We start from the raw sequence: 15122 nt of genomic DNA, 5'->3' as shown, positions 1-15122 counted from the left end.
TTCACTTTGTACGACCTTTGTGGCGTTCCACCATAAAGGTTCCACACTAGGATGACTTCAACCCCAGCGCACTGCAGTCAGACCACCCACTCCCCTAATCCCCACTTGTTAAATAAGACATGGATGTAAATCTATAACCGTGGTGCACACGTGTTAAATAATTCATCGCTTGAACGGCCATCATGTGTCACACCCGTTGCAGCACAGCGGCGTTGATTTCGTCGTGTCGAGGAAAGGTTGGCAGTAGTTCGGCTGAAAGCGTGCTGCAGTTTCTGTGTGTGTGTGTGTGTGTGTGTGCCCATGTTTTGTGTGCGTGTGCACGTGTGCCAGGGCAATGCGTCATACTGCGACTTGCAGAGAAGCCCGGGAGCTCCCCTCTGCCTGCTCCCATGCCGCTCGCTCCTCGCCGTTACGTAACGATGCTCGCTCCTCGTTCACTTTCAGTGGCTCTCTTAAACCAATGCTCCTTTTGAACAACTTCATACATTGACTGTGCAGCATTCGACCTCCCGTTTACAAAATGTTAATGTAACGTGAGCTCTTGTATTTCTTTGCTCTAATCGTGTTTTGTTGTTGTTGTTGTTGAAATAGTCTTTAAATAAAGTTGAGTAAGTCCACAAAACCATACATGGAATCAATCCATCAGTCAGTAGATAAAATTGGAATAAAAGTAGAGCTTAGGTGCCGCAGGTGCTGGCTCGGTCATTTTACTTGGGCGAACAATAATAGCCGTAACATGACACTGTTGATCTCTGCGGGGAGGCTCGCTATTTGTCTGTGCCTTGAACTGATGACATCATCGGGGACCTGGTGCTGCTCCACACCGGGGGCATGAGGCTCCCACTAAAATATTAACGTGGCCGCAGGAGGTGCATACTCTTAAGTGCTTTGCATTATGTAGCATACACTCAGCGGTCACAACATTCATTTAGCATTCGGTCTAATGAGATCCAATGGAAAAAATATATTGCTCAGAAGCTGAGCATTACTGTATATAGTTAATGTGGTGTCCGGGGTCACACAAACATGCTAGCATGCGTTTGTCATCCCATTCTGCCAGGGATCCCAGGGGACTGACAGTCCAGCTTCATTTGGGTAAAGACGATGTGTGAATGAAAAGGAGGTGAAAGTTTGACTTTTAAATGTCACAGGAGCCATGACCGTATAGGCACGCACGCATGAACACACGCACACACGTAGAAGGGTGGCCGGGTCGCTGCTGTGTGCCCCTCAGTCGCTTCTGTCACATCCTGTCAAGACACAAAATCCACAACACCCCGCCCGCCGCATCTGCACAGAGAAAAGCCCACAGCAATACTGATAGCGGACCGCTCTGTGAGTCTTACTCCAAGAGTTAATTCATTTAGATTTAATCTACAATGGCCCTATTCTCCTAATTGAATGTTTGTTGACCGCTGTTTTGTCCCAATTCAATTGCGACCAAATTTACCACCTTGGCAGGCCAGTGCACACTTCCAAGCAGATCACTTGAGGCTACTAAACAGCAGTCTCCATTTTGATTCAGCGACCATTCGTCTTCTCTCGGAATTGTCTGGAGTGTAGTGGTTCACATCGTAGGTGACTTTTGCAATTTGAACTAGTTTGCAGTTTGTCGCAGAGTTTTTCGCAGCACTTCTGTGACGCACAAAACAGAACTGCCACATAACCTAGCCGAGAAAAAAAACAAGCCGGTCCACTAATATTCTAGACCACTAACGTGGATGATTTTAGGGATCGGTTTAGAAGTGAATGTGCCTCTCAGTCTTATATTTTTTCTTCCGCACTTTGTAGACAGAAAATTAAACGTAGCTTTTTTTCTGCCTGGAAGATAATTTTATATCCCACAAAGATCCACCTAACCTGTAATTACTTTAACAGTTTAATGTCACACATGTCCGCCCCCATGTACATTGACAACGCACTTCCCGTGTGCTGTTCTTTCCGCCTTCATAATTCATGCCCTTGAACGGAATTTAAGGCAGTGGGGATATAAACAGGACACAAAAAGCCATGATTCATTTCTTTTGCACAAAATGCCCTAAAAATTCCTTCGAATGTGTCTCGGTCTGAATACTCCATACTAATATCAGTATGAGTATTCATCGTGTTTGTGATTTTTTTTCCGCTTCCTGTTTTTAATCCTCAAGTGCATTTAAAGCACAGGAAGGAAAAATAAAGCCAATGAAGTCAAGCCAACAAATGTACTAACATACCTTATGTAAGCTATAACGTCATATCTATTCGAAAATTTTGCACAGACGCTTAAACATGAGTAGTCTCCTGACTGCTCTACCAGTATCATAGAGCAATAAAAATACACATTCCAGGGTTGTACGGGGTGATGTGTACCATCAACATCACCTCTTGGGTCCCATATCAACAGGATAACTAATTGATTTCAATTTATCGTTTCTCTTTGAGATCAAGACTGGATGTAATTTCCCCCCTAGCTCCTGGTAATTACTGTATCACAGGGTCACTAGTGGGCCGTACTGTCCCCCTGTGGAATTACTAATCACGCTCACATTGACGATCAGTCCATGCAGCTTGGTGATTAAGGCTAGCACGAGTCAGTCGGCGCAAAGGGGAAAAAAGTCAGCCCGAGTGTCTCGACCGCACCAGTGACACAACGTTGGTGCAATGCAGGAGGAGTCTATTTTTGGAGGGCTTGAAAAACGGAACTGAGAAATGGAGGTGCTGGGGTGCACTGCTTGATGGGCAGGGAAATTGGGATAAAGTGCACATGCAACAGTGGCTGTGTGAATGAGAAGCATGTAGACATGTTGTACATTTATGCTCAACATAAACAGTCGGCAATCCCCCGCCTATTTGCTATTCACGAATTTGCCAATTTCCGCTTTTATTTTGGAAATTATCCTCTGTTATTGGCTGAAAACCATATGTAGCATTTCCATCCATCCATCCATCCATCCATCCATCCATCCATCCATCCATCCATCCATCCATCCATCCATCCATCCATCCATCCATCCATCCTTCCATCCATCCATCCATCCATCCATCCATCCATCCATCCACCCACCCACCCACCCATCCATCGACAGAACATGGATGTTTTTCCGAATGTGGAAGGAAGAAAACCCTCGGAGAAAACCCAAAAATGCAAATTGAGAACCTGCAAACTCGTCAAACTGGCCCTAATGTAAAATGGAACCATGACCAAATACAAACACTTAGCTGTCTTCGTGGTGATTTGACAAGTAGACAAGGTGAAAGTGTCAGCTCTACACTTCCAAAGCTTCCTGCTTCCTTTCCTTTTATGAGTTACTAAAAAGTGCTCCATCTGTAAAATCCGCCAGCTCTTTGAAGCTGATTTTCTTTTTTGGAATAAAAAAAAAAAAAAAAGCCATAAAGGCCATAAAATCAAAGAGAGAGTAGAGGCTATTCTCCTACTTATCAAGTGAGCAATTTCTTCTCTTGCCACTTAATCCTTCTTTATATTCTTCAGATGGCCCTTGAAGCCTCCTTGTCGTCTCAAAAGTCCCCCCCCCCCCACCCCCACCCCCAGTCGATGCTGATCTGATTACAAATATCTGCCTCCAACGGGGAATGAGTTACCATTTGCTGAAATGCCATCGCATACACTTGTGTGAATGGCAAGAAGGAGGGCTGGTGCCTCTGGGCTTTTTGCACAGCAGCACACCTACAAATGACGGACAGCCGACCTTCCTCAAAGGAGCTAAGTGGGTACCTGGTTCCACTTTTTTCACCTCCTTTGGGAGCATCACTTTTGCATTTGGATCTTATCTGGCGTATTCAAGTGTTTTTATTAACATTATCAACATGTAGGTTTTTATTAACTGTGTACGCTGGGACTGTTGTAAAACCTGGCAACCCGTGTTGTTGAATTAATTGGATTTCACCTGCTACAAAAGCGGTCACATGACCAGTCGCGGTGTCATTCTGTCAAGTCTCCGCTCCGTGATCGATGGAAGTGGCGATACAGCGTACGAGGTTAAATTCTTTGCTAACGTGAAATCAATACCGACTTGTTCGGCTGTGTAATCCCGCCTCTTTTCATAGGGCGCCCAGGGTCACACGGCAGTGCCGGTTCACCAATGCGATGGGATGCAGGCGTTATCTGATGAACGATACTGTCCATTGTTCTCCTGCTAGGGACATAGTTATTTGAAAATGACTGGGAAAATATTACAAAACAAGTCGTCATTGACCCTTCAAGTACCTTTCCTAAACCTCATCTTTTCGTCTGAGTCCTGCTCTCATCTTTGTGTACATCTGCACACTTTTAGCATATTTGTTTTAGCCTTTACTCCCTTCCTCTTCCTATTTGTGTCGACTGGCAGAATGAGTCGTGACAACTCACCAGCGTTGAGTGGATCGGGGGCCAAGAGCCCGCCGGGGAAACGTCTAAGATTATGCAATACGACAAGCAGAGGCATACAGGGACAAACAGTGTCCATAACTATCACCACTAAAACAATCAAATCTAAAAAAATGTCAGAGAAGAATAAAGAATAAATTGCAAGACTGGAAATTCTATAGTCATGTCAGATTAATGGATTGAATCAAGTGTTGAGTGTAATTCAATTCATAGACACAACAAAGTTGTTAACTTTCATTCCAGTTTATTTGTACATTCAGTTGTTGCAAACTGCTGGAGGCATTTCTACAATTATTTGTCTATTTTTGCTAACTGTGCCGCCATGACGTAAATGGCGCACCATTAACATGAATGGAGGGAGATATAAACACAAATATGGCACCCTGCAATTTTTTTCTACTTAAGCCAAGACTTGGAAGAGGTCTTGTTAGTTTTGTGATTGTCCTTTGAAGCCTCTTAAATGAAAACGTTTTCCCTGTCGCCGCTTTTACGACACTAGTCATCCTGCTTGCGTGCACAAACCAGCCACAGTCTCCCTGCGGGACCGCATCTCGGTCTCGACGTTGGCCACAAGCGGATTCCCCGCCCGTCATCAGCTGCCCCACCCAACCCGCGTAGCCCAGAGGTGCAAGTCGACACAGGCGGCGAGGCGGTTTGGACTCCTGGCAGCGTTTGAGAGGCTGCTGACGTGCGTGTCGGGCAGGAAGTGTGCAAGAAGCAGCGTTGGATCCTGTTTTTCAGACCGCAAGCAACTGGAGTCGCGCCACTGCTATGACTTGCACAACACACACACTTAGTGTGCTCACTCATAACTTCCTCGCAAACCACTCCCCTATACCCAACCAAATTCCTAAACGCATGCATGAACGCAAATACGCATGCTTTCTGCAATCAGTGTCAATCACGCAGTTGGGGGGGGGGGGGGGGGTGTCATTATTATCTTCACACCTCAGTGCTTATGAATGACATCGTGACGTATGACCCTCTTTCACACTCTAAATAGGTTCGAGCTTGTTCTCACGAGAATGCTGCAGGATTTTGTACCATGGTGAAACACTAATTCATAGAGAACTGACTTGCCTGTAGAATTGGTTTTAAATCCAATCATTATGAGACACAGCTTGAAAGGCATCCTGTTAAAAATGTCGACCATAGTGTTGAAAATGAAGGAATGAGTGTTGCTTTTTTGTGGTTTGCATTGAATGAAAAGGAAACACAATGCATTTTAACTTTTGGGCATTTCCTATTAAAACCCCTGAAAAATGCAAAATACCCCAAATCTAAACTGACTATGCCAATATGCAGAAGTTGACTGTAGTATTAAGTTGCAATTTCACCATTTACCACTAGATGGCAAATATGGCTGAGATACGCTTAAGACGTAACATTTTGCAAATTTGGAATGCTATGCATTTTGAGATGCACAAAATGAGTCAGTTTGCTATTCAGGAGGTTTGTCCTGCCCTTAAATTATATTTTTTAAGTAAGAGAACCCTTTGCACCAAGAAAAAAAAACGCAGTATGTGGTTATTTTGTTGTTTGCTTCAAAGCTTCCTTTTTGGGTTAGGGTAGTAAACATGCATTGAGTAATGTATTATGAACAATGAAAAATATTAAAAACATGTATTTTACTCGTGCTTGTATTTTGACACATATTTAAAATGACATTTTTGTCATACATCTGGTTAGGAAGTATGTGGTCTTATGTGCACCCCCGCCCCCATTCCAGTAGCAAAAATTGTGGCCCCCTTCCAGCATTTATGGTTTCATGCGTAATTGACGCTCCAAGGTGCTGATGTAAGAGAGGAATGTCTGTTTCTGGTTAGTAGTTAGGGGCTAGTTAACATCCTGTGAAACAATTTTCCAAGAATGCCCCTGCTTGTTTTTATTGCGTTCCACCCACACGCGCACAAATGCAAAGCAATACGGCTCTGCTTGGGCGCTTGCGATGACGTAGGCAGACAAACAAAGGCGTACTCCGCAAAGAAAAGAAAGGTGCGGCGGCAGATGGATATAAGTGGGCGGAATTACTTGTGTCAACTTACGTGTGTGCACATTAAGTACACACTACCGCTGAGTGCATGTGTAGACACGTCGCTCAGGAATGGTAAGAGGATCAATAGAATTTAGCAAAGTGGAGAGAGGGAAAGCACACCTCTTACGCACGATCAGGACATCCCACACGGGGAGGAGGAGGAGGAGGGAAGCAGCGATAGGCTCAGATGGTTCATTGTTGTTGTTTTTTTCCCTCCTCCCTCTCTCTCTCTCTCTCTCTCTCTCTCTCCCTTCCTATTTCTTTACGTTCCTCTGCGGGATGTTGAGAAAGTAAGCGAGACAAAGCAGAGCGCTTTGCAACATGCTCGGTCACGCTAACGCCACTCCTCCTCCGCCTCCTCCTCCTCCTACCGCCGCTGCCCCCCGTCAGCTGTTCTCCGGAGGAATGACTCCCTGAAGCCGGCTCACCATGTGGATGCAGGGCAGTCATTTCCAGACCTTTGCCGGAAGAATACCGAGGAAAAAAGGAGCGGCGGTGGCGTCGGCCCAGAGGGCTCGGCGTGGGTGGCCGCACTGCTGGGAGTCCATACGCTGCAGTTTGGACACTGGGATTTTATCTGCATTTTTATAGCAGCTTTTTTTTTCATGAATTTGAAGGTGCTACTTTATTTTTAAGTGCTTTTTTTAATTGCAACCAAAGACTTATATTTATGGCTGTCTGCTGGACTCGTTTGGTATACCACTGCAGCATGGGACACCACACCGGTGGATAGACTAACTGAAATCCGAGTGAGAAAAGAGCTGAGTCAGCCTGAGCATGAAGCCCGGACTGTGTCCAGGTGTCTCCAGTGACAGAACCATGAAGCACCTTAGCCACTTTCCCTTTAGAAGACACTCCTGGATATGGTGAGTTTCAACAAATAAGTCCTGCTGCCCTTCCAACCCCTTGCAATCTCAGGCCAGGAAACATATTGTAAAATAGGCCACAGATTTCCTGTTATTTTTCTTCTGCAACAAACGTAAACAAGGAGGGAGAAAAAAATAAGTGCAACAAGTTGATGTTTGCTGCTTTTCAACAGCCAAACGAGCCAAGGGGGGGAAAAAAACTTGATAAATGACTTGCTGGGTTGCTGGCTCTTTCTCCTGCTGTCTGGTTGTTAGTCATCCCAATGAGGCTAAAGGGCTTGTCTTTTGGGAATACTGCAGGTGTGCCATATACGCTTGAAAATGAGAGGAGGTGCATAGGGACGATTTGTGATATCAATGCTGTTTCGTGAAGGCAAATTGGTTCCGTTCTGCGGCCAGTAAATGGACCCAAGTTTATCTTTGCATCATTTGAAGTAGTTTTTCTGTTGTGTCTGCAAGTTGAGAAAAGTCAGAGTTGAAGACAATTACTTCTGATGCTAATTATGATTGGTTGGTTCTGCGGGGGCTATTTATTGACTCATTCCATATTACCACTGAAACCAGAAAATTCCTTGATTTCACCATCCCAATTCTGACTCAATGCTGTTCATAGGGGACAATGGAGTTTTTACAAGCTATGTAAAAAAACGCCTCTGATATTATATTCCTCCTAAGTAGGAAAATGTCTCTGTCAATTTCGTCCCATTCCCAGGTTGGTGCCATTTTGAAAAAAAAAAAAAAAATGGCAGTATCAGCGTTTACAGGTAGCTCAGGAAAATTGCCAAGGCAACATGTTGGAGACATTTATACACAACAGCCATGAGGAACAAAGGCAGAAAGCTCGGACAGTTAAAGCGGAAGGAGGATTTCTTTTTTTTTAAGAATACAGTGTGTAAGCAACAGTAAAAATCTGGTATTCTTTATATTACATTTGTGCAGTAAGAGTTAAACAAAATTCATCAACCTAAAGGGGGCGCCATGTTGGGCATTTCCATTCCGATGTCGATTGAAAAATACCGTTCAAAAATACGATACTGATTCCATTGGGAAATTCTTGGGTTGACTTTTAAGGAGGATTCTGATATTCTCAACAAAGATGGGAAATGTGTCCTCCCACTCAACATGTTGTCTACGATGCCAACTTTTATATGGTGTTTCTGATTCTACTACCTATTTAGGAATATTGCTGACTCGAAATGACCTTTCCTCCCTTCTGTTTTAGTGCGTCTCACTCTGCAGTTTTACAGAAACTTTTATCTGTTTATTGTCACGTTAAGGTTCAGGGAGTTTTTCACTCAAGACACGCAAGTTGAACTGCAGCAGCGGCGGAAACAGACATTGACGTACGTGAAGACGTCAGTGTAGTATCTTTATTTTACAGCACTGTCATCCACGGAAGAGGGCGGGCTTTATAGACAGGAAGGTGCCGTCAAATAACCCTTCAGGATTGCTTTCAACACGCTCAAACATCCTTGTTCCTCTCACGAAACGTGTGCTTGCAAACACGTCAGGGCAATAGTTTTTAATATGGTGAAATCTTTTCCGTACTGACCTATTGTTGTTAGTGTGTGTGCGTGCATGTGTGTGTGTGTAGTTGCATAGCCAAAGCAGATATCAGGGGGGGGCATGTATAATTCATTACACCTCGATAACAGAGCCGTTCCTCTTCTGTCTGTGCTAGGTGTAGAATGCTATGATGAGATATGACTTGGGACATTTAGTGTAAAATCCCACACATTTTTTATACCCAACAACAATTTCACGCAAGTAATTGCTAAACTCTCCATCAGTCCAATGTGATGCGTTCTGAGGTCACACTTTCCCCATCAAACCAGTGATTGATGTGGTTGCCTTCAGCACTGCTTTAAAAGCATTGAAAAATGGAACCCTGACGTCTGTCCTGAGGAGTGGAGCTATTTTTTCTTCCTGTTCGACCAGTTACGGATGACGGAAAGTACGTTTTTTTTTTTTTTTTTACCAATGTTTTACTGGTTGATGGTCAATTTTCATTCCTGTGCCTCGACACCCTCCTGTCTACCTCTTCCGCATTAGCCCGAGGCGCTCCTCTTACAATGAGACACTTGTTATCTCGCTCTTGTCTGCCATTGCCCTGTGTCATTGATTGCACTTGCACTCAGGCAAACTTTAGATGACTTTCTTTCTCTGCCAGTTGCTTTGCTTTTGAAATGGGCTTTTTTTTTTTTTTTTGTACTTTGGAGAGAGCAGAGACCTGCTGTCACTTGTGGTGACACAAACACATCACTCACTGTTTGCAGAGTATGCCAAGGACCCCTACCAGCGCTGTGTGTGTGTGTATGTGTGCTGCTCAACTGCAGCATCAATCTTGCCTTCCTACTCGTTTGTGTGATGCCGGTGCGCTGGCACTCATTAGGTTCTCCACACTCTCCCCACGGTGAGGCCAAGCAGCTCAACACGTCGTACCTTTTTCCTGCATCAGAAATGTGATGTGGTGGAGAGGAAAACACACAAACACACACTTGGTGGACAAAGTTTTAATATATAGCGGGTTTAATATTTGTACCAGGTCAATGTCATGCAGTTGACTCATTGGCCGAGCAGATTTGGTATTATAAATTGAAGATACATAGCTAAAAAATGCCTATATTAATGGTTTATATCCAAAATAAACCACACAATTTCAATATCATCTAATACTCATTTTACATTGCCCCTTAAAAATAAATGGTTTACGGATTATTTGAATTTGAAAAAAATAACAAAAGATACACGTTTGGGAGATGACCTCCGCTAACAACTGTCTTTAAAATCAAAACCTAGAGAATATTTTATGTAGTGTGTGAGAACACTGATGTGTCCCATGAGGTGCGCGGTGCAGCGGTAACTTGATTATAAACTGACTTGAAGCAGAACAGACATGTTTCTCACCGATTTGTCTCGCTTTCGTGTGCATGGGCGCTAACGTGGAATGTTAGTTCTTGCCCACAAAGACCTCCTTGTTTCAACTCCTGTTTTCTTTTCTTTTTTTTTTTTTTGGAGGAAGCAACCATTTGCTTGACCAGAAACAGTATTTACTTAATTGTGTGTATTTTTCTTTGAGGCTCGCCATGTCCAAAATATTCCTTTTTTTTCTCCCCACTATTGTGCTTGTTTGAGTTATCCACATTCTCCTTCATACATTGTTGCTCTTCTGCAGATCTGCAGGATTGTTGAATTTGAACATTATCAGGATATGAGTGTTATCGTATCACCTCCCATGAACGCAAAAAAAAATAATTACATCATAATAGTCACAAGTGTAACGCGCCTCTACATGACATCATCCAAAGCTCAAAGTGATGCTCACATTCAGTATGTGCAATGTCCTGCAATTTTGCATCCATGAGGCATTTTATCCAAGAAATGTCACACATTTTATTAGGACTCTTGGGATCTCTTTCATTTTGTGATAAAGTGTCTTAATATGTCTCCTTTTGTGCTTACAACTGGCCGAAAATCTCTTTGGGCATCGCAGTGAATCGGGTTGTCACTGGTCAGTTGAATAAAGTCTCCGGAATGACACAAAATGGTCATCTGGAGCCCCAAACAAGCCCTGAGGTCTTACAGAAATAGATTTGCGCAAATAAAGTTGGACCATGACCAATAAAAATGCGAGCCTTTCGACACACAATATTTGTCTTTGATAGCAAGGTTCAGGTATGGCTACATGACACCAGAAGAGGCTCCCCGAGGCCCCGTGGTAGCTTTGAGATCACATCAATTGTAAATATCCATTTCTTTTTCAATTTGATTTATCAGGTCGTGCTTTCCACACAGCAGCTGCTGCACGGGGTCGCTCAATCTGGCATTCATCTCTCCCACATAGGGGGTGAAGACGGACAGATCAATAGGAAAGACAGACCACAAGCTGGCGGTCATGACATATGTCTTTGTGAGCTGTTGAAAATTAGGAACATCGCCGCAGTTTTGACTCAATGGCGACTGGCTGACTGGGAATAACTGATTGATTTGGGAGGGGGCTTTGAAATGTGTTTTGTTTCATATAACAGGATAATGTTGACAGATATCGATAGAAATTTCGTGCCCAGGTTTCTGTCTCAAAGGCATTAATTCAACAACGTGTTTCTTATTGTGGTTTCCAATAGCGTACAACTAATAAGAACATGTTCAAAAACTGTTTGCAATCGTTTGCAACCCAAAATACTAACATTTGCTACATGCACTTCCAGTCAAATAAGATACGGGCTTAAGATCTTCTAAGAAGGTTGTTACAAACTAAGTGGCAGAATCCAATGCAACATAATATTGTTTAATCGAGTCACATCCTGTCTTTAATTTATTAAATGTAGCCTTCAGGAAATAAGTTATGTTTGTTTGTTAGTAATAATAATTATAATGTTCACTGCCATGGGAACAACCTGAGCCAGAATTTTAATTTAAAGTGGCACAAAAATTAAACCTCTCAAAGGTAGATCATGAATCTCTTGAAACTAGTTAACAGCTAGCCACGGAGACTAATCCTCTGCCTAGCCACATTCCCAAACTCAGATTAGACAAGCCTTTGTAGTTTCCTCATAAACTGATTCTGTGAAACGTAATACGTATGTGCGGTGAATCAGAGTGCCACTGTGCGGCCATGTACGTCAGCCTTTGACACAAACAAAACCTGAGGCTAGACCAGAGATGCTATCAAGCACGGTCCTTCCTGCATGAACAAAGAAGACGTCTACTTCAATAGTGCCGCTGCTGCTAATAAATGGCAATGAAACAAAACAATGTGGATTGAGTGTTGCAGTTGCGTTTGAAGGAAATCATCTGATAATAATAATAAAGATATCCTGTTCTCGGAGGGCTACTCTTGGACGTAATAACCTTTATCACAGTTGGAACCTAACCCAAGCTGGATCAGTACTATCCACATATAATAAAGGACCACAAGCCCCGCTGTGAACAGCGAGGAACCTTGACTACTTGAGCGCCACCACCTCCACAACAAAATCACAATAATTGCCTTTATGTATTAATAGTTTGAACCTGAGGAGAGCAAACAACCTGGGAGTAGCTTCTTCAAACAGGAAGGCTGTTTATTGTAAAAATAAAATAGTTCATTCTCATTTTTGATTATTTTGAATTATTTTAATATTATTTTGATCAAATAAATTCACAACACGATCATTTATAATATAAATTAAAAGGGTAATAAATTGAAGGAATAAATGTCAAATAATTTAACTTTTTAATAACAAATATTTGACAGTTAGTTAAAAAATAAAATCCATTTAATGTTTTCGCAATGTTGTGCATTTCACTTACGATAAAAATAAAAATATCATTTAATGACTGAATGAATAAAACAAATGGATTTCAGTTACCCAATTTCATTCAAATGTGTTCTAATGAATGCAACAGATGTATGAATATGAGATCATTGGGCTGGATTAAGAGCAGAGCCTGTGGGGTTTACTTTTCCCATCCTGATTGTATAATATATGCGTATCCACTGTAACATTCATCAAAAAAAAAGAACGGCAACAAAAGTAATGGGGAAAAAAACTTTTCCATAATTCTCTTTTAGAGTAATCCTACCAACAAACACAGTCTTTGGGAACCTCACGCCCTTGGAGGAGGTAATAAGCACTTAGCACATGGCCAGCTGCAGTGGTGCAATCGCGTCCCTCGTGGTCAGTGGCGTCCGGAGGCGGTGCCTGACACGCGTTCCGGGAATCGCCCTCTTTAGCAGCGAAGCTGTATGACGCCGACGATTAGGATGACGATGGTGTTTATGGCTGGCTGTAATCAACGGCTTAGACGGGCTTAGAGAGGGAGTCCCCCCTTGTACCTGCTTGGATCGGGTCATAATGACAGACTTGAAAACGTCTACATGTTCTTTCTCTGGCTCACTTCTTCCACCCTAAATATTCTCATTTGTGCAAACATTTAGAAGTAATGTTTAGCCAGCACTGTACCGTGCGTGCGTGTGTTCTGGCACACGATGAATGCAATGGCTTCCTTGGAGGAAACACACTCCCACTTGCACAATCCTAACTGTTGCTGAACATTATTCATCCATGTGGTAGCACAGACTCGACATTGTTGGCGTGTAAAGTCAGTCGTTATTTAGGACTTGCACATTTCACACTGACATTTCATTTCCGCCGCAGGATTTTTATTCCTTCTATTATTGTTGTTGTATATGTGCCTTTATTTGTTTTTGATTAAGGGACTCTGGGGACTGTCGCAATGTTGTAGTTGTGGTTTATTTTTCCAGAAAATTTGAGCCAGATTCTCAATAGCACAACCAAAGTGGCGTTTCACTTCTCTTCATACAGGTGTCTTCGTTTTAAAACGGAGTTCCATTTCTACAGCGGAAAAAGCAGAAATGGGCTATGCTCTATAGATAACCTAAAAAAACAGTGAGACTTTAACCATAATAACACTTGAACATTTTAATAATGATCAAGAGTCATGCCCCGCATTACATCTGTCGAGGTTTGATTCTTTTTGGCTCCTACAGGCCCACATTACTCTGAATAAATGTTGCAAAATAGCCAAAGGAACCGCGAAACAGATGGAGTTGTCCATCAATGTTACTTCTGCAACTGTCCAGATTACCACTTCTGTCTATAGGCTATTTATATGATTATATTTCCGTACAATGAAAGGTTTTGGAAATATTTGTGACCTCACCAAAAAGCACAACTGTCAAAGTTTTACACTGTTAATTAATTTCCACAGTGGTTTTAGCAATAAACTAGTTTAATTTGCTTGTAATTGCTTTTTTTGATGGTCCTCTACAACCCATGTGGAACCCTATGTTCTTGTTAGTGATAATGTGCTGATATAAACTGCACATGTCCACGTTGTGTAGTCACACACACACGCACACACACACTTACAAAGACCCTGCAGCGTACTAAGCATGTGTGCGTGTGTGTTGGGGAATATCCTGGATTACCTGGTCTGTGTTGGCACACAATGACAGGCTGTCCCCTCACACACGCACAAACATGCTCACAGTCTAAAGGGGTTTCTCTTGTGGACTGTCCAAAATGTTCACACAAAGAGAAATGTCCACACAATAAAGGTAGGACGGACGGCGAAGATTTTGTCAGGCAAACAGAGAGAACACACACAGACACGCATACGCACAAAGGTTGTCCAAGAGCATGTGGCCTCAGCTTTCGCTCAAACACTCTCACTCGCGTAGTAGTGATGTCATCAGGGCTTTAATGAGGGATTACTCTGACATCAGCGGGCCCACTGCCAGGTTAAACCTATTAGCTGCCCCATGTGCTTGCGGTGTACTGCATCTTGAGTGCTATGCTTGCATGTGTGCGGCCATGCGTAAGGTTTAAGAGGCTCCCCACATCCATTCATCTTTCCATCAATTTAGCACGTCTCAAGAGAGGAAGCCAGTTTCACAGTTATTGTGCGCCAACGACAGATCCTGCAAGGATTTGACAGCACTCCCGCGGTGACCATCTTTGTGTCCATAATCAATGGAATTGAAAGCCATTGTTGTCGCGCCATCACTGGAACGCTGGCAAGGCAATTAGCAGTGCAAGTTAATGAGTCAGACAGAGTGGAATATCGCTAGTGCCTTTTTTTTCCAGATTAAATGAAAACCCAACGCAAAAAGAAAAAAATGTGTGCTTAAAATGTTTGCACAAAAGAAATGTGCAGTTGAGTAAATAATCAGTCAGACTCTTTTATTTGTCATTGTATGTGGCCTTATTGTGATAGAATCTTGCAAATGTTCTTTTGAGATCACCTCCCATTGTGTTGCGTGTACATCACGTCGACTCTCGTCATCCTCTATTTTGTCATCATTTCTTATCCTTAGCAACGACATGCTGGTTGGTTGCCTGTCCCCTTGTCT

At 42.9% G+C, this 15122-nt stretch overlaps 1 protein-coding gene across 3 annotated transcripts in view; it reads left to right on the top strand.

Moving 5' to 3' along the window:
* Positions 1-15122, top strand: part of pde4d (phosphodiesterase 4D, cAMP-specific) — a 119628-nt gene that overhangs the window by 73810 nt on the left and 30696 nt on the right. Inside the window, exon 1 of one of the 3 annotated variants that reach the window (XM_049763934.2) lies at positions 6643-7264. The exons of the other annotated variants lie outside the window; for them this stretch is intronic. Coding sequence (XP_049619891.1) covers positions 7176-7264 — 89 coding nt within the window. The 5' untranslated portion in view covers positions 6643-7175. Of the gene's footprint in view, positions 1-6642; positions 7265-15122 lie in introns of those variants that run through there. 3 annotated transcript variants of the gene reach the window in all.

This window comes from Syngnathus scovelli, chromosome 3 (genome assembly GCF_024217435.2).
Source record: "Syngnathus scovelli strain Florida chromosome 3, RoL_Ssco_1.2, whole genome shotgun sequence".
NCBI classification, from domain to species: Eukaryota; Metazoa; Chordata; class Actinopteri; order Syngnathiformes; family Syngnathidae; genus Syngnathus; species Syngnathus scovelli.
This window is presented reverse-complemented; position numbering and strand designations above follow the sequence as displayed.